The sequence below is a fragment of the Doryrhamphus excisus genome, linkage group LG12 (assembly GCF_037039965.1).
Source record: "Doryrhamphus excisus strain RoL-2023G ecotype Guam linkage group LG12, RoL_Dexc_Guam_v1.1, whole genome shotgun sequence".
Classification (NCBI taxonomy): domain Eukaryota; kingdom Metazoa; phylum Chordata; class Actinopteri; order Syngnathiformes; family Syngnathidae; genus Doryrhamphus; species Doryrhamphus excisus.
This window is the reverse complement of record NC_136368.1, coordinates 2,989,669-3,007,097: the sequence shown is the minus strand read 5'-3', so window position 1 is coordinate 3,007,097 and position 17,429 is coordinate 2,989,669. Positions and strand designations below refer to the sequence as shown.

The following is a 17,429-nucleotide window of genomic DNA, read 5'->3' as shown; positions in this document are numbered from 1 at the left end:
CTAGCGAGTGATGTAAAGAGGCTAATACCTGTCAGCTAAAGCAGAGTCAACAAAGGCATCTCCATGTAGATGCTGGACTTGCTTCAGCAGATTTTTCATCCAAGTAGTAGTAATGCCAAAATGATGTGTTGCTGCTGGATGTTCACAGTATCCCGGTCATACTGGAAACTTCTATTCTTTTCTCTCCAACAATGTACCAGCAAGCGCAGAGAAAGAGAGACGGATGTTCTTTGCAGTGATCATTTCACTGATGACTGCTATGAAAGAACACCTTTACACAAATCATCTAAAGACGATCTAAATATATGAATATATTGTTATTGTTTTGTGAAATACTGCAGGGGTTAGTTGGCCAAGTCTTGCTTAATTCTCTTGAAATTTGATCCTTTTGCATTCCTCCTCATCTTCCTCCCTACGCATGCCAGCGTTCTGAGCTTTGGCCTGTGCCCAAGCTCACATTTCTGCAGAACACCATTGTTTTGTTTTCCTTGGAGGCAGCATGAATTGACGCTCACGCTGAGGTCCAGCCTTGGGATGTATTTCTTCAAGCTCTCCAATGACAACATCAACCATGACTCTACTTGCCTCACACCATCCCAGTGCTGACAAACAATGGATTCTACTTAGCAGTGCTGACTGTTTCATGAGCAAATGTCTCATAGATGCCATCTGCTGGTGGTTCCAAGCAATACAATGATACCATACCACATGAATTCTTGCTTCTTTCCAATATTCTGTAGGATGCTAAGTCAATCAAACCTCTTCTCTCCACACAGACATACTTTGTTACATACATTATAGACCTCATCACACAGTGTTCACAGACTGAAAGTTGTTAGGATTAGTCCTAATGAAATATCATGACATGACTCCTAGCACATGACGACTACGGTGAGGAGACACCTGCTTGTGGCCTTGCAAGGTGCTCTGTATTCAGGCACACGCTCCGTGCAGCCGCTGTGACGCCATGGACGTCTTCGGCAAACCTTTTGCACTTTTCAAAAACGTTTCATTTGGTACAACTAGCAAAGTGAATGTTTGTTTACAAGTGAGTTCAGGTTGCACGGCGGTTGAGTGGTTAGCGCGCAGAGCTCACAGCTAGGAGACCAGGGTTCAATTCCACCCTCGGCCATCTCTGTGTGGAGTTTGCATGTTCTCCCTGTGCATGCGTGGGTTTTCTCCGGGTACTCCGGTTTCTTCCCACATTCCAAAAACATGCTAGGTTAATTGGCGACTCCAAATTGTCCATAGGTATGAATGTGAGTGTGAATGGTTGTTTGTCTATATGTGCCCTGTGATAGGCTGGCGACCAGTCCAGGGTGTACCTCTCGCCCAAAGACAGCTGGGATAGGCTCCAGCATCCCCCGCGACCCTTGTGAGGAAAAAGCGGTAGAAAATGAATGAATGAATGAATGGAACATTTATTGCAGAGATTAAGTTCAGACTAAGAAAGCAATGAAGTTGCTAATATGTAAACGATGATTTCGATTTGAATTAAGGATTACACTGAGCTCTTTATGTAACTATTTTGGACGATTCTCTGAATTAAAATTTTCGGGGTGGAGTCCAAATACCACACAGGCAATAAAAAACCCAGAAGCAGAAGAACAAGGTGAGCTCAGTGGGGCCGGTTTCACACAGCCGACATGTGGGCGGGACCAACCCTAAAGAGCGGGCCGCCGTTCTGGCATGCTGCGAATTGATTGGCTGACACTGACCAAAGGCGGAAGTGCGCGGAGCAGCGGGGATTCCCCGAGGGAAGTTCCCAACTCCGCAAAGTGGGCTATGTAAAACACACATTTACTTCTCTACTTCCATACTTCTCTACTTCCATTCTCACTAGCTACATTTCCCAATGCCGGGCTGCTGTGTTGGAGCATGTTGGACTTTTACACCCACCCCAACTAAGGTAAGCACCGCGTCATCATTGTTCCTTAAAGCTACTATTATCTTGACATTTACTTCCATCTCTTACATTAATATCCCCTTGTCGTGTTTGACAGGCTCTGTGGGTTTTATTTGCAAACGTGTATACTTCTATACTATACTATATACTATACTTTACTATACTATACATTCCTATATACTATACTATACTTCTGTATACTTCTAATAGTAATATTCGGGCTGTAACTATTCCTTTTAATACCGATTGGATTTGTATTCACGATTCATAATTGCTGATACGATTCAAGGATGATATCGGTTCATTTAGAACGGTACGGTCCTGAACGATTTAGTGAGTTGTAATGGATTCAGGAACTTTTTGGCCAAACGTTCAAGCAGTGTGATTGTGAAAGAAATAGCGTTCCGAGATTCCACTTGGTTTTTTTGTCATGGGGTCGGGTATAAATGAGTTCTGTATATAAAACAAAGAAGTAAATGACAAATGCATTCCCATTTGATTTGAATTAAGTGCAAGCAACACATCAGGTTGAATGAAAAATGAATGAAATCCATACATTTTCTACACCGATCTTTCTCATTAGGGTCACAGGGGTATGCTGGAGCCTTTCATTTGATCTGATAAAAACAGACAACTTGAATTTCCTACCTCATTCACTTTTCTAAGTATTCAAGAAGTTAAAGGGATTCTATGATTCTTTTTTCACTTTTCTGCCCTATAAATGTTATGTATTCTAGTGTTAAACCATGACAATGTTTCAGACAATGAGGTTTACGCATTTTGATGTGAGCCCTAAAAAAAGTTTGGGATGGCTGACAACACTCAATTTCAAAAGGCGTGGCAAAACTTGTCCTTTGTGATGTCACAGAGAGGCGAACTTGTATGTAAACTCTCTGCCATACCCCAAGCTCTGCTTCCCCTCATTGTTTAATTGCTAGCAATGCCTCGAAAGGGAAAGCCACATTTGTTTACAATTCCTAAAGACGCCACCATCAGGCACAAGTGGTTGGAGCTCCTCATTCCCGGCCAGCAAAATAAATGCATTTTAATGCATTAGCATAGAAGAAGCTGGGTTGCTAATAGCCTTTAGCTAATACTTTTTTACACACTGGTAGTCCCGCAAAACACATTACACCTTACCCATGCTGTAGAAGACCTAACGTTAAAATGCTAAAGCTACTTACTATTGAGAGACACCTTGAAGTAACTTCTTGAGAAACTTCACACTGTACAGTCTCCACTTCCGGATCGGATTTGGGATCCAACAACATACCTGGAAAGCACATGGTAAGAGTTCACATAGTAGTTGGTTCATATTCTACATTATACCTTGGTAGTGTTTTGTGTGTTTATCCACCTATTGTGTTGCTGTGTGTGTAGTTCTTTTGACACTTAGTAGGAATGGTGTGTGACGTGGTGATGCTCCACCATTACTAGCTATTAACATTATGTCTCACACAGGTAGACTACACTTGATTACCATATAGTGGCTTAAACGTGACAAGACACAATCGTCTTTCAATGATAAATCTTAATCATTGTTGTTGATTGGTTTTTCAGTCGATAGTATAAGCGGTACAGAAAATGGATGCATGGAATATACTTAAAGACTTGAAAAATGCAATTTTTGTTGTGGCTGCTTTTTAGGGCCATGAGCTTTGATTTGTACTTTGTGTGTTTTGACTGCAAAGTGTCACCTCTGATCTGTTGTGCTTCCAGCACAACCACAGAAATGTGAGTGTAGCTATCTTGGGCCTTTTTATGGCGGATTTTTCCCTCCAAAATTGTTGATTTCGGGGGACAAGCCGCTGCGGATTCAGTGTGACTCTGGGGTAAAGCCTGAAAATGCTCCACTTGACATTGCAATTTTGTCTAATTCACACTTTTATCAACCAAAGAGCTACTTTTTAAACGAACCACACATCTCCCTCATACTATCCACACAAAAAAATATGCACATCAGTACTTATATCAGTATGTTCTCACAGATTTTCACATGCAAATTATAAGTCAACATGATTCACTTTTATGTACTATAAAACATAATATACTTGATATCACTCAATAAAGGAATTCATTCATTCAACATGGCAATAAAGATAATGACACATCTAATATCTGCGTAGTGTTCATTGTACACACCCTTAATGTATTATATCTACTTAGCATTTGCTATCAAACATTACACATGTACAAGACATAAACATGATGATGTAAAAGAAGTCAAGGCAACATATTCAAAAGCTTTCAGCAATGGAAAAACACTTTACAATTCATCATCAAATAATAGTTACACACATTTCTATAGTGGACTTCATGACGCCAAGCACAGCCATCAAACTATGGACTTTGTTATCCGTAGTCAACACATCACTTTTCCTATAATACTCTATATACATACAGCTTACCATCATGGATATAGCTGTAAATGTACATGCTGTTTCAGATGCTTACATGAAATAGTGGTCGCTGTGATTGTTTATTGCATCGAAATGTGCCTGACAGGCTGAAGAACCTGCCTGTGAGGTTTTGGTGACGTGTGTGCACTGCACGTCAACCAAAATACCACTACGCTGGGCATGCTTTGCGTGCGCAGAGAGTAGATCAGGTCTGAGCTGAAAAGCTTTCAGCGTACCTTTTGGTGAACTGTTTTGTCACAAAATTTTCACTGCACCAAGCTGAATCTGTGAACACCTCCCCCTGGTGCGCCGCCACGGCCATGTTGACGCAGCCCAGTCTACCAAATGACCAAATTGGCGACGCACGGTGGTGCACAGGACCAAATTTACCAGTGTGTGGGGTGCGCCACGAAATGCAGTGTTGACCTTGCATGACTTTGTATTTGCAGGGCTCATGTCTGCTCGGTCAGTGATGATTGTGGAGCACACGGCATGGAGAGGAACATGGCAGACCAACTCAACAAAGCTTTCGAAGCTTATCGACAGGTCTCCATTGAAAAAGATCACGCCAAGAAGGAGCTGAAACAAATTGTGAGTATCCTGAAGACAGTTGAAATAAAGAAATAATCATTTCTTGCTGTGGTCACAGGCCTGACATGTAAATCTGATCCTAGGGTGCCCAAACTGAAATAGACATTCCTCTGGAAAACTGGAATGATGCAGCAACCAAATTGACTTTGAGCAGATTCCTTAAACATGCTCAAGGATATTTTAGGGAGCTGGTTGCTGCAGTATGTGTGGCGTTAAAGGGTTTTGTGAGTTCCAGCTTCCCGTGTCAGGGTTGTGAAGGATAAGTCACCCTGAAAGATTTTCAACACATCAAGCCGAGGTCTTGGGATTTTATAAGCAGGGCAGGACAGGTGACACAATAAAAGCTCAATGGAAGAACATACATAATGTCAAATATTGATCCCATCAAACAAAAAGATGACTTGAGTTTTGCCAGTGTTTATGACACATCGGCAAAAAGATAAGTCCCAAAGTTTCTTATTTTTCTTAGCTTTTTCTGATGTTCTGATGTTCACTTCTATGCTTTCCTTGTTTTGGGTGCCAGCTTGGGAGGCATAATGAATCCTCAACGTCAACTAGATGTTATCCTTCCTCATGTTAACCAGCCTTTTTATGGAGCAAAATGTGGCCGCGCCTTCATAACCATGAAACTTTGTAACACGGGACATCTACAGAAGGTAGAATGTTGAGTTATTATTGCCACTCAGAAAGACCGGTGTATCTAGTGAAGTGTATATTGAAGCCTATGGCATCATGTGAAAAAGTGACGTAGCATATTGCAGTGACAAGATCAATCTTGTTTTTCCAGACGGAGCATTATCAGCGATACACTGAAAAGCTCCTGAAGCAGGTAGAAGACCAGCAGCAGCTGATATCCCAACTTAAAGCCCAGTTGTCAGCATCGATGCAACCATCAGGTTAGTCAGCTGATCCTCCTTGCTTTCATGGCGTACAGTAAAAGTTGCACCGTCATCCTTTGCTCTTCATCCATGCTCTGTTGCATTCTCAGGAGAGACCAAATGTGAGGCATGCATCCGTCTGGTTGATGGGCCCAGCGCACATGGCAAAATACAGCATCCGGTATGTGTGTACTTGATGAGGTCACACTCAGCTGATAAACACGACTGTGTTGATTCACCATGATCGATTCATGCATGACTTTTCTCATGTGGATTCTACTGATACATATTTTACACTCCATGTTATTTGGGACATAGAAACATCCTACTCAATGAAGAATGGCTTTGGGCATGTGTGATGCCCATCCCCAAATGTTCTCCATTGGATTTAGATGAGGGGAAGACGCAGGATGGTGCAAAAAAAAGTGACATTATTCCTCTGGAAGATGTTCAAGTCCAAGTGTTGAAAAAGCCAGTCATTACCACACAGATCAGAGCCTTCATTCATGAGCAACATCTGCCGTTTGACACCCCTGCTGACCTCAAGCCATTCCATTCTATTGAAGGATGATGATGGTGGAAAAGATCTCAGGTGGGATCTCCTGTGTCAATGCCAGCAACGTCGGAAGCCATCAGGACACCCATGTTTGGTGCTCTCCTGCTAATCCTGATGGTTATTGGACTGCACTCGGCACCGGTACCAGCCTTCATTTGGGCCCAGGATGGTCTTGTGTCTTGACGAACAACCAAATGGATCCTCCTGCTCATTTATTTGGGTCTACCACTGGACTTTTTACTTCCACGAGCCTCAGGATGTTCTGAATATGAATATCAATATCAATCCCACCTTGTTGAAAGAGAGAAAGCTTTGTTGCTTTTGTCATCAAGAGATCATCACATCACATTCAATCTTGGGGTCTTGCTATCGCCAGTGTCCTTTTAGCCTGTGTGATACGTGGATGCCTTTGAGTTTCATCCTAATAACTTGTGAATATGCTACGTATAGGATTCAATGTTTACTATCAAATGGGTTAAAAATGCTGATATAGCATGTTAGTATGACAATTCAAACTCGCTTGAACTTCACTTTCATTTCACAAGATGGAGCTAGAGGATCATTTGGAAGAACTCAGTCACTATCAGTTATGAACTATACAGTTCCGTGTGGATTACATGATGTTCTAATAATTCTATATTATACTGTCATCATCACCACTACTACAAATGTCTTTTGTTGTGTTTTTTAGGACAATACGGGCACTGTTGCTGTCACTCCTATAATGACTGTCAGTAGCAGTGTTGACTAGTATGTTCTTTTTTTTGTCCTCGCACCAAGACTTTTCCCCAACGTGGACAAGGCGTGCATTTCTTTCTCACCCGTGTGTTTTGTTTGTCAGTCAGGACATGCTGGATGCACTGGAAGCCATTCAAGGGACCTTCCGGCAGATTCGATGTCTATCTCGAAGGCAAAAAGATCAGCTGAAGAGATTCCGTGGGGGAAGTGAAACATCCAATGGTACTATCAAATACAAGAAGTCAAACCCATGCAAAGTATGTCATAGGGGTGTCGCAAGATTATAAGGTGACAAGAAAAAAAGGGCTTGTGGGTCTGGGACGATAAGAAATCAATGAATTCATGACACAGTATTTTGTCATTGTACTTTTCTTAATAGTAATGTTCAAGTCTCGGTCTGTGTATGGTCCTATCTCGTGACACCCCTACTATGTAAACATGCTTTTGTTATTTTCTTCTTGGTGAAATCCCTGAAGATCACCTAGCGTGAGATCACTTCAGGTCATATTCCATTTCTAACATGAAAGCATATATTCATCTCCATATATAAAAGCATATATTTACAAGTACACACGTTCAATTACACATGGATGAACTTCTGTCTTCCTCTGCCTTGGCTTGTCCCACCAGGGGTCGCCACAGCAGATGATGGATTTCCATCTTGCCCTGTCCTTTACATCTTCCTCTGTCAGTCTCACCACATCAATAAAGCTCCTTTCTGCTCGCCTCCTAGCAGCCTTCTACCAATACAGTATAGTCACTCACAATCAGTCCGGCTTTTCTGACCTTGCCTCCCAGGTGTCTAACGTGGGATGTTGCTAATCCTGTCCATCTTGATCACTCTCAAGCAAAATCTAAGCATCTTCGGCTCTGCATCCTGTCTGTTGGTCTCACTACCTTCAAGTACGGTTGTCCCTTCAGGGCTCCTGACCTGCCATTGGCCGGTGACCGGTCCAGGGTGTAGCCTGCCTCTTTCCCAAAGTCACCAGGGATCGGCTCCAGCATACCCCCGCCACCCTCGTGAGGATAAGCGGCATAGAAAAAGGATGGATGGACTCCAGACTCTGTTCTCCATCCCACTTCTTCACCTTTTTTCCACGCTCTTCACTGTTCTGAACTCCTCCACCTTTTTCCTCTACCCGCTCTCTGCTCTCATGTCATTGTCTGACCTCATCTGTCAATCTGTCCATCAGCAAACACAAATTCTCTTTCAGCACGCTATCGAAATCCACAAAGACACGGTGGAACTCCTCATGTCCTCCTGTACTTCCCCATCAGGACGTCCTTCTGCTACTCTTTTCCGTCCCTCATCAGCTTGTAGCCGTCACAAAGACATCACCCGTGTGCTTACTGCTTGACACCAATACACTCATTCCCTTCATTCAATGAACAACACTGCTCCTTTCTCACCTCCACAGCCCCAACGGCCTTCCCATGATTCATCCTCTTTAGAGCTGGAACTTCCCAGCTTCCAAACCTTGTCGCTCTTTCATTTTCTACACTCATCACTTCTTCCAAGTACACTGTCGTCTCACAGGCATCGTTTGGCATCGTAAGCATTCTTTCTTTCTCCACTTCTGCCATTTGGCCCTTGTTCCTACCCTCTTTTCTCACCCTACACTGTCAGTCTACATCGTGTGGCCTTGCTCTCCCCTCTCCAGCGTATCTGCAGTGCAGTGTCTTAAAAAGTATAAAATCCATTCATTTCAATTTATGACCTTAAAGTCTACTTTCCTTTAAATGTTGCCCATCATACGCAATCCTTTATGAGGGACATGAACGACATGTCTTTTCTGTGTGTTCTAAAGATGTAAAAATGGATAAAGAAAGACGCTGCTAAAAATGCACGTCATTGGACACACCTATTCTACCTCCTAAAAGCGCCAACAAGGCTCCCTTTCCATCACGTGAGCTGCATGTGATGCACATCGTCATTGACATAGCTACATCCAAGAACTACATTACTGGCGTTGTGACACCTCGCCACACCACAGCGGCTAGCGACTAGCCAGCTAGCGACAAATTCCTCAGGCCTGTCTCAGGTGTGGCCTATGACCTGCTTTCATTAGTTGTCTCTTTTCATCTGTCTTTATATCTAGATATGAAATGTATACATACATGTATACATTTATATGGATGTGTATATATATATTTATCCAACAATTACAATTAATCAGATGATTTTCAAAGAACGATATCTTATTTTGAGCTGACACTGTAGTCAAAATGTGGGTGTCAGCGTGAGAGGTCTCACTCGCTCACATTTTGGATTTGCTGAACATTTGTGGGCGAGTTTAAGAGCTAATATGCTAATAATACTGAAAATAGTAATACAAAAATATGCTTGCTGACTGTATTTTACATAATGGCTCATAGTTCCGAAATTGATATCCTTTTACATAAAATTTGATGTAATTATCGTTGTAGTTGCACATCGAATTGTTTACCACAAATAAATTTTCCCTACTAAAACTTATTTTTATATGTGATTAAATGCGATTAATTCTGAGGTAACTATGGACCAAAATGCAATTAATTGCAATCAAATATTTTAATCGATTGACAGCCCTAGTGTGTGTGTGTGTATATATATATATGGAATATGTCATATATGGAAAGTGTGTGAGAAAAGTCAATGTTGTTTTGCTGTCTAACAGATCAGCAGTTCTCCATGCCCATCCAGTGCACAGACGGCACAGCAGAAGACGAAGAAACAGCCATTTCCTCGGCGTTACGGTCAGAGGGGGATAATCTGCTGCCTCCCACATCTCTGGCGTCACGTGGCGTCAGCCCGGACGACAGGGACTTTGTAGACTCTCTCACCAAGCTCAGTGTCAAATACCCGCCCCCTGACAGCGAATACGATTTCCTGAACAGCGCCCCGGAGAGGCACGCAGGTCTGACCGTGCCCATGAGACGGCCTCTCTGCGGCGCCCCCACCGTGGCCAACGAGGGGGAGGAAGAGGCCTCGGAACTGCCCGCCGGGCCGTGTTTGACCTACCCCGCGTTCCCCTCCCACACCGCATCTTCATCACTGTCCCAGGAGAACATCCGGGGACCCCAGCAGGTGAGAAGGAGGTCTGAGAAAAGTAGTAGCAAATATCATAGTAGCTTCTATTTGGGAAAGTGAAAGAATGCAAAATAAGCCCCGGGTACTGTGAAGTATTGGAATGATGTCAACACGCTATTGCTAGCATATTTGCTTGACCGTGTGAGCCAGATGGGAGTGTAACACAGTGTCACCATTGCCTGGTGATTATCACGTGCACTGTTCATTACTAAGATGTAAAAAAGAAATTCACCATAAACGACATCACCAAGCTCAAATAGCTCACTTTTTCAGCCTGTGAGCTATTTTAAAATCATCTATAAATATTGGCTATATTTACTACACGTACATTTTCAGCATGTGAGTCAACAGGGTCTAAAACAGGGGTCTCAAACTCAATTTACTTGGGGGCCACTGGAGCTAGGGTCTGGGTGAGACTGGGCCGCATCAGGTTTTCCAAAAAAAAAAACATTAAAAACAAAAAAATTTAAAAAAACTTCACTTTGGTTCCAATTTTCTACAAGAAAAGCTCTGAAAAAAAAATTCCACTGTTCTCAAATATCTTACTTTTTATTTTTCTACACAAAATAAGATGAAAAATAAATAAACAATTCAAGAATAAAGAAAATCAATCAGCAATAAATAAATAAATATAATAATAATAAAACGGCAAATAATAAAAACTTAAGAAACCACATATAGTTGGTGAGTAGACAAATGATTTTTTTCAGATTAAAATGAACAAAGCATTATTAGAGCCCTGTAGACATGACAAAACACGACTATAGTCACATTTATACTCTTTTTATTTACAACATATTGCGCAACTGCAGGGTCTTGAGACACATGCTAACTCGCAAACTAGAGAGCTAGCGACCTAAACGGTAGCCTCCAAGTTATTTCCTTTAAACTTAAAAAGCCAAAAACTTACCACTTCCACACGGATAGGGAGGATAACTATTAACAGTTATTTAACCTTTAACATGAACATTAATCAAACGTAATAATTATTTCTGGGTACATGATACCATGCAGCGTCCATATCAAACTTGCGCGGGCTGCACTAACATTAAACTTTCATATCAAGGCGAAGGGAGATCCAAAGCTCAATGTCCCTGTGTGAGAAAGTGCTTGGCCACCCTTAGCAGCAACAAGTGCAATCAAGCCTTGGTGATAACTTGTTGGAGGCTTTTCCAGCATCAAATGCCTCAGCATCTCCATCGGACTAGGCTGCTCCAAAGTCTTCATTTGCTTTGGTGGACTTGCTGCTGTGTTTTGGATCATGGTCGTGCTGCACAAGCTCACCCACACATGGCCGGAATTCATACTTCCATTTATGACAGCAGATCATCACACTACCACCACCGTATTTGACTCTTCTTTTTCTCGAATGCCAAATAGAATGGGACACACACCTTCCAACATGTTTTGGTATTGGAACTGCTTTTTGCTCATTGTCTTTCTTACGGTGGAGTCATGAACACTGACCTTAACTGAGGCAAGGGAGACCTGCACTTCTTTGGATACTATTGTGGGGTCTTTTGTGACCTCTCGGATGACTCATTTAGGGGTCTTGGAGTCATTTAGTTTGGCTGTCCGGTCCTGGGAAGGTTCACCACTGTTTCATGTTTTGGCCATTGGTGGATAAGGGTTCTCGCTGTGGTTGGCTGGAGTCCTAAAGCTTTAGAAAGGACTTTAGAACCTTTTCCACACTGATAGATCTCAATTCATCTCTCTTTTAACTGACATATATACATCTTACCATCACTTAGTTTATTCATCATCACCATCATAGAAATGGAAGTTGATCTTATACATATATGCATCTTACTGTCAATTAGATTATTATTTTTGTGCGATGGATGTGATGGGCAGGCCTGTGCTAAGAGAAGACTTTGCTTTAAGAGAGTGGAAATGAATGAAATGTTTCTTTGCTTCAGTCTCTGTGGACGCCCGAGCTGTGCCACGAGTCGGAAGCGGGAGCAGAGTCGGCGACGCCTTGCATCAGCGTCCCGGATAAATGCGCTTTCTGCCACGCCGTGGTTCCTCGGGAGCGAATGAACGGCCACCTGTATTCCCATTTCTCTCCTGAGGATGAAAGCCACCGCTGACGACGCAGAGACTTTCTGTCGGCGTGGCCCGTTTTGGAAAGTACGTGGACTGTACGGGACGCCGCTATAAGACTTGAATCCATATATTTCATATTGAAGAATCGAATACAGCCCCCTGCCTAGTACTTTTACTATCATGAGGAAATAAAGCCAACGTTTACTCCTGGAAGATGAGGCCTTTTTTTTTACAAGGTGGAGCCAATCCTTTATATTGCTATATTTTCACCCCCGTATGGACATTATCGGCAACACAGTTGATGGAAACGTGAAATGTGGAACATCTTTGTATCCTCATGCGGAGCAAGCATCGGCAGGTTAGCCAGGGTCCCTGAAGCACCTTTCCAGGAAGTCATAGCAGAATGAAGACTGCGTCACTCACACTGTTGCTTTTGGCAGCCATTTTATTTTGGATAATTTGGTGACTACTTCAGTCATCAAAAGTAAACCCATTTGAGTCTGCTTAAAACGATGGATTGGAAACCGGATTAGGTAAAAAATAAAGAAAGTCCAGCTCCTGTCCAGGTGAATACTAGCACATGCTGTGTGTATGTGTATTTATTCTGCACATCATCATGGGAGAAAGTATCAGTATGCTAAGGAAGTACAAGCAAAAGAAAACTACGCGGCCCGTCGGCAGGAGTGCTGGATCCATGCAGTACATTCGTTGAATTAGCACGCTAACAAGAAGCAGGTGTTTGTCCATCACCACCATGGCTTTTTTGGAAACCTTTCCGAGTTTTCCGCCATTTGTGAAGTTGATACGGCATGTGTTTTTTACGCTCTCTTATTCCTTAATGATGCAAAACATCAGGCACCGACACGCCGGTCAATTAGCACAATTAGGCCTCATTTTCTGCTTTTTTACATCTTGAACATCTGCATGCGGTGGTTGTTGTTACCATGACAGCTTTGTTTTTGATATCGACTGCTAGTGCAACCAAAGTAGAGTATACTGTACTCCTTGGATGTTCAGGCAGTCTTTTTAGACGGAAAAGCTAGTACGGATTTGTTGGCACGGATTGCATTTTATTAATAGCACGCACTCACCCCGCCTGCCAAACATGACTTGTTCATTAGGGCTTTTTTAATGACAAACCGTATCATCTGACACTGGCTGTCTGGCAAATACTTATCACTAATGATGCGCTCTGCTTCATCTGTGGAGAAAGAGTCCAACATCGTGCGGCCTACACGCTTTTCTCTCTGGGAGCAGGAACAGCTGCTTGCTCATAATTACCTTGTCATTCATGCTTTGCCAGTGGAAACTCATACTGACAGCTCCTTTTATTATCTTATGCTTCATTTTTTTTATTTCTTTCTCATACGCAGACCTGCTCACTTGGCCTTCCCTGTGTTGGGCAAAGAAAACACTTTGGAAGTCAAAGTGAAAAAAAAAACAAGAGTTTGGAAGTCAAAGTGAAAAAAACTTAAGAAAATAGTTTGAAAGTGAAATAAAGTGTTTGGAAGTGAAAAATAAAACATAAAAAAATTTGGATGTGAAAGTGAAAGAAAAAAATAGAGTCAAAAAGAAAGGGGGAAAAAAACAGTTTGAAAGCGAAAAACATAAAAGAAAAAAGTTTGGAAGTGAAAGTGAAAATAAAAAGCAAAGAAAAAAGCTTGGAAGTGAAAGTGAAATGAGAAAATCTTTGGAAGTGAAAGTGAAAAAATAAAATGAAAGTTTGGAAGCACAAGTACAAAAAAATAGAAAAGTGAAAGTGAAATAAAACCAAAAGCGTTTGAAAGTGAAATTAGAAAAAAAACTATTTGTAAGTGAAAATAAAAAGCAAAAAAAAAAAAAGAGTTTGGAAGTCAAAGTGAAATGCCAAAAAAGAAACAGTTTGGCAGTGAAAAGTGAAAGTGAAAAAAAACAAAATAAAAAGATTTACAAGTGAAAGTGAAAATAAAAAGCAAAGAAAGGAGTTTGGAAGTCAAAGTGAAATGACAAAATAATCTTTGGAAGTAAAAGTGAAAAAATAAAATGAAAAAAGTTTGGAAGCAGAAGTGCAAAAAAAATGAAAAGTGTGGAAGTGAAATAAAAACACAAAACAGTTTGGAAGTGAAAAGTGAAAGTGAAAATACAAAGCAAAGAGTAATATTTCATGTTCAGTTTTTCACCTGAGTGACGTTGCCCCCCCGACCTCACTCAAATTCTGGTCAAATAGTCTCATTGTTTAGTGCTAGGTTAGCGCTACGCTAGTGCTAGGTAGCGCTAACTTAGCAATAACCTAGCATTAAATGATTTTGAGTTTGAGTGAGGCGGGGGCCATCTTCACTCAGGTTCCATTTTCAGCAGAATTCTGAAATAATTTGTAATGTAGTGATCGACTAGTGATCCATAGATTGATAAAAGTGATATGTCACCGATTGTATATTTCATAACAGCATAAAGAATTTTAGCATTTTAGCTTGCATCCGTACAAATATCTCTCATTTATCCAAAAACACAGATCGAGCGGTAAATGAACCGCCATTCATTCATTGGAAAGGGCGAGGAGTTGGATGGGAAATGTAGAATGACGGCCGTGTTGTCTAGTGTGGATGGTTAGCGGTGGTCTGCTTCCAAGGTGTCAGGATTGCCAGGAGCGGGAAGGTGAAAGCAATCACGGGTGAGAAGAGTGCAGCAACTAATTATCCCAGTCATCTGTGGAGAGAAGCATGGAGCCCGCTGACTGGCGACAGATTGGTGCGGAGGGGAAGGGGGGGAGGTGTTAGAACAATGGAAAGCAATCCCCCCCCCCCAAGCTTCCCCCCGCCCATCATTACTCCACGCTAATCAGCAGTGCTGCTGCACACATGCGGGGGTGGGGGGGGGGGGACGGCAAGGAAAGTCACACTGCTGGCACTCAGATAGATAGATATGGATATGGATGGATGGATGGATCTAGCTGAGCTGTCCTATCTAGTCTTAGAGCATGAACTAGACTAGGGCTGTCCTATCACGTCTGACTGGTGTTTGTCCCAACTAGTCTTGGAGCATGAACTAGACTAGAGCTGTCCTATCTAGTCTTGGAGCATGAACTAGACTACGGCTGTCCTATCTAGTCTTAGTGGTGTTTGTCCTAGCTAGTCTTGGAGCATGAACTAGACTGAGGCTGTCCTATTTAGTCCGACTGGTGTTTGTCCTAGCTAGTCTTGGAGCAGGAACTAGACTAGGGCTGTCCTATCACGTCTGACTGGTGTTTGTCCCAACTAGTCTTGGAGCATGAACTAGACTAGAGCTGTCCTATCTAGTCTTGGAGCATGAACTAGACTAGGGCTGTCCTATCTAGTCTTAGTGGTGTTTGTCCTAGCTAGTCTTGGAGCATGAACTAGACTGAGGCTGTCCTATTTAGTCCGACTGGTGTTTGTCCTAGCTAGTCTTGGAGCATGAACTAGACTAGGGCTGTCCTATCACGTCTGACTGGTGTTTGTCCCAACTAGTCTTGGAGCATGAACTAGACTAGAGCTGCCCTATCTAGTCTTGGAGCATGAACTAGACTAGGGCTGTCCTATCTAGTCTTAGTGGTGTTTGTCCTAGCTAGTCTTGGAGCATGAACTAGACTGAGGCTGTCCTATTTAGTCCGACTGGTGTTTGTCCTAGCTAGTCTTGGAGCATGAACTAGACTAGGGCTGTCCTATCACGTCTGACTGGTGTTTGTCCCAACTAGTCTTGGAGCATGAACTAGACTAGAGCTGTCCTATCTAGTCTTGGAGCATGAACTAGACTACGGCTGTCCTATCTAGTCTTAGTGGTGTTTGTCCTAGCTAGTCTTGGAGCATGAACTAGACTGAGGCTGTCCTATTTAGTCCGACTGGTGTTTGTCCTAGCTAGTCTTGGAGCAGGAACTAGACTAGGGCTGTCCTATCACGTCTGACTGGTGTTTGTCCCAACTAGTCTTGGAGCATGAACTAGACTAGAGCTGTCCTATCTAGTCTTGGAGCATGAACTAGACTAGGGCTGTCCTATCTAGTCTTAGTGGTGTTTGTCCTAGCTAGTCTTGGAGCATGAACTAGACTGAGGCTGTCCTATTTAGTCCGACTGGTGTTTGTCCTAGCTAGTCTTGGAGCATGAACTAGACTAGGGCTGTCCTATCACGTCTGACTGGTGTTTGTCCCAACTAGTCTTGGAGCATGAACTAGACTAGAGCTGCCCTATCTAGTCTTGGAGCATGAACTAGACTAGGGCTGTCCTATCTAGTCTTAGTGGTGTTTGTCCTAGCTAGTCTTGGAGCATGAACTAGACTGAGGCTGTCCTATTTAGTCCGACTGGTGTTTGTCCTAGCTAGTCTTGGAGCATGAACTAGACTAGGGCTGTCCTATCACGTCTGACTGGTGTTTGTCCCAACTAGTCTTGGAGCATGAACTAGACTAGAGCTGTCCTATCTAGTCTTGGAGCATGATTTAGACTAGGGCTGTCCTATCTAGTCTGACTGGTGTTTGTCCCAGCTAATCTTGGAGCATGAACTAGACTAGGGCTGTCCTATCTAGTCTGACTGGTGTTTGTCCCAACTAGTCTTGGAGCATGAACTAGACTAGAGCTGTCCTATCTAGTCTGACTGGTGTTTGTCCTAGCTAGTCTTGGAGCATGAACTAGACTAGAGCTGTCCTATCTAGTCTGACCGGTGTTTGTCCCAGCTAGTCTTGGAGCACGACTAGACTAAAGCTGTCCTATCTAGTCCGACTGGTGTTTATCCTAGCTAGTCTTGGAGCATGACTGGACTAGAGCTGTCCTATCTAGTCTGACTGGTGTTTGTCCCAACTAGTCTTGGAGCATGAACTAGACTAGAGCTGTCCTATCTAGTCCGACTGGTGTTTGTTCCAACTAGTCTTGGAGCACGACTAGATTAGAGCTGTCCTATCTAGTCTGACTGGTGTTTGCCCCAACTAGTCTTGGAGCACGACTAGATTAGAGCTGTCCTATCTAGTCTGACTGGTGTTTGCCCCAACTAGTCTTGGAGCACGACTAGACTAGAGCTGTCCTATCTAGTCCGACTGGTGTTTATTCCAACTAGTCTTGGAGCACGGCTAGACTAGAGCTGTCCTATCTAGTCTGACTGGTGTTTATTCCAACTAGTCTTGGAGCACGACTAGACTAGAGCTGTCCTATGTAGTCTGACTGGTGTTTGTCTAGTCAGTGAGTCAATCTATGAGTCAGTAAGATATTCATGCATTGAGTGCAGCCAGTTAGCAGGGGTCACATGGGGTCGCTCTGCTTGATTGGT

At 42.8% G+C, this 17,429-nt stretch overlaps 1 protein-coding gene across 3 annotated transcripts; it reads left to right on the top strand.

Annotated features, from left to right (window-relative positions):
• Positions 1–1,713: 1,713 nt before the first annotated feature.
• On the top strand, positions 1,714–14,991 carry tank (TRAF family member-associated NFKB activator). Of its 3 annotated transcripts, none has more exons than XM_058081995.2 (8): positions 1,714–1,909; positions 4,755–4,896; positions 5,684–5,792; positions 5,885–5,955; positions 7,022–7,080; positions 7,172–7,290; positions 9,726–10,135; positions 12,058–14,991. In XM_058081995.2, the coding sequence occupies exons 2-8, from the start codon at positions 4,798–4,800 to the stop codon at positions 12,226–12,228; spliced, it is 1,038 nt and encodes a 345-aa protein (XP_057937978.2). In that variant the 5' UTR covers positions 1,714–1,909; positions 4,755–4,797; the 3' UTR covers positions 12,229–14,991. The 3 variants fall into 3 exon arrangements, with proteins under 3 accessions (XP_057937978.2, XP_078651239.1, XP_078651238.1); XM_078795113.1 differs by lacking the exons at positions 1,714–1,909; positions 4,755–4,896 and adding an exon at positions 5,318–5,552 and having other exon boundaries at positions 9,726–9,804; positions 9,946–10,135; XM_078795112.1 differs by lacking the exons at positions 1,714–1,909; positions 4,755–4,896 and adding an exon at positions 5,325–5,552.
• Positions 14,992–17,429: the final 2,438 nt, after the last annotated feature.

Bases quoted from the DNA above. Each gene is read 5' to 3' on its own strand.
- tank (XM_078795112.1), top strand. From the start codon at position 5,433: ATGAATCCTCAACGTCAACTAGATGTTATCCTTCCTCATGTTAACCAG. The intron at 5,553-5,683 runs GTAGAATGTTGA...TTGTTTTTCCAG, and splicing joins ACACGGGACATCTACAGAAG to ACGGAGCATTATCAGCGATA. The intron at 5,956-7,021 runs GTATGTGTGTAC...TGTGTTTTTTAG, and splicing joins ATGGCAAAATACAGCATCCG to GACAATACGGGCACTGTTGC.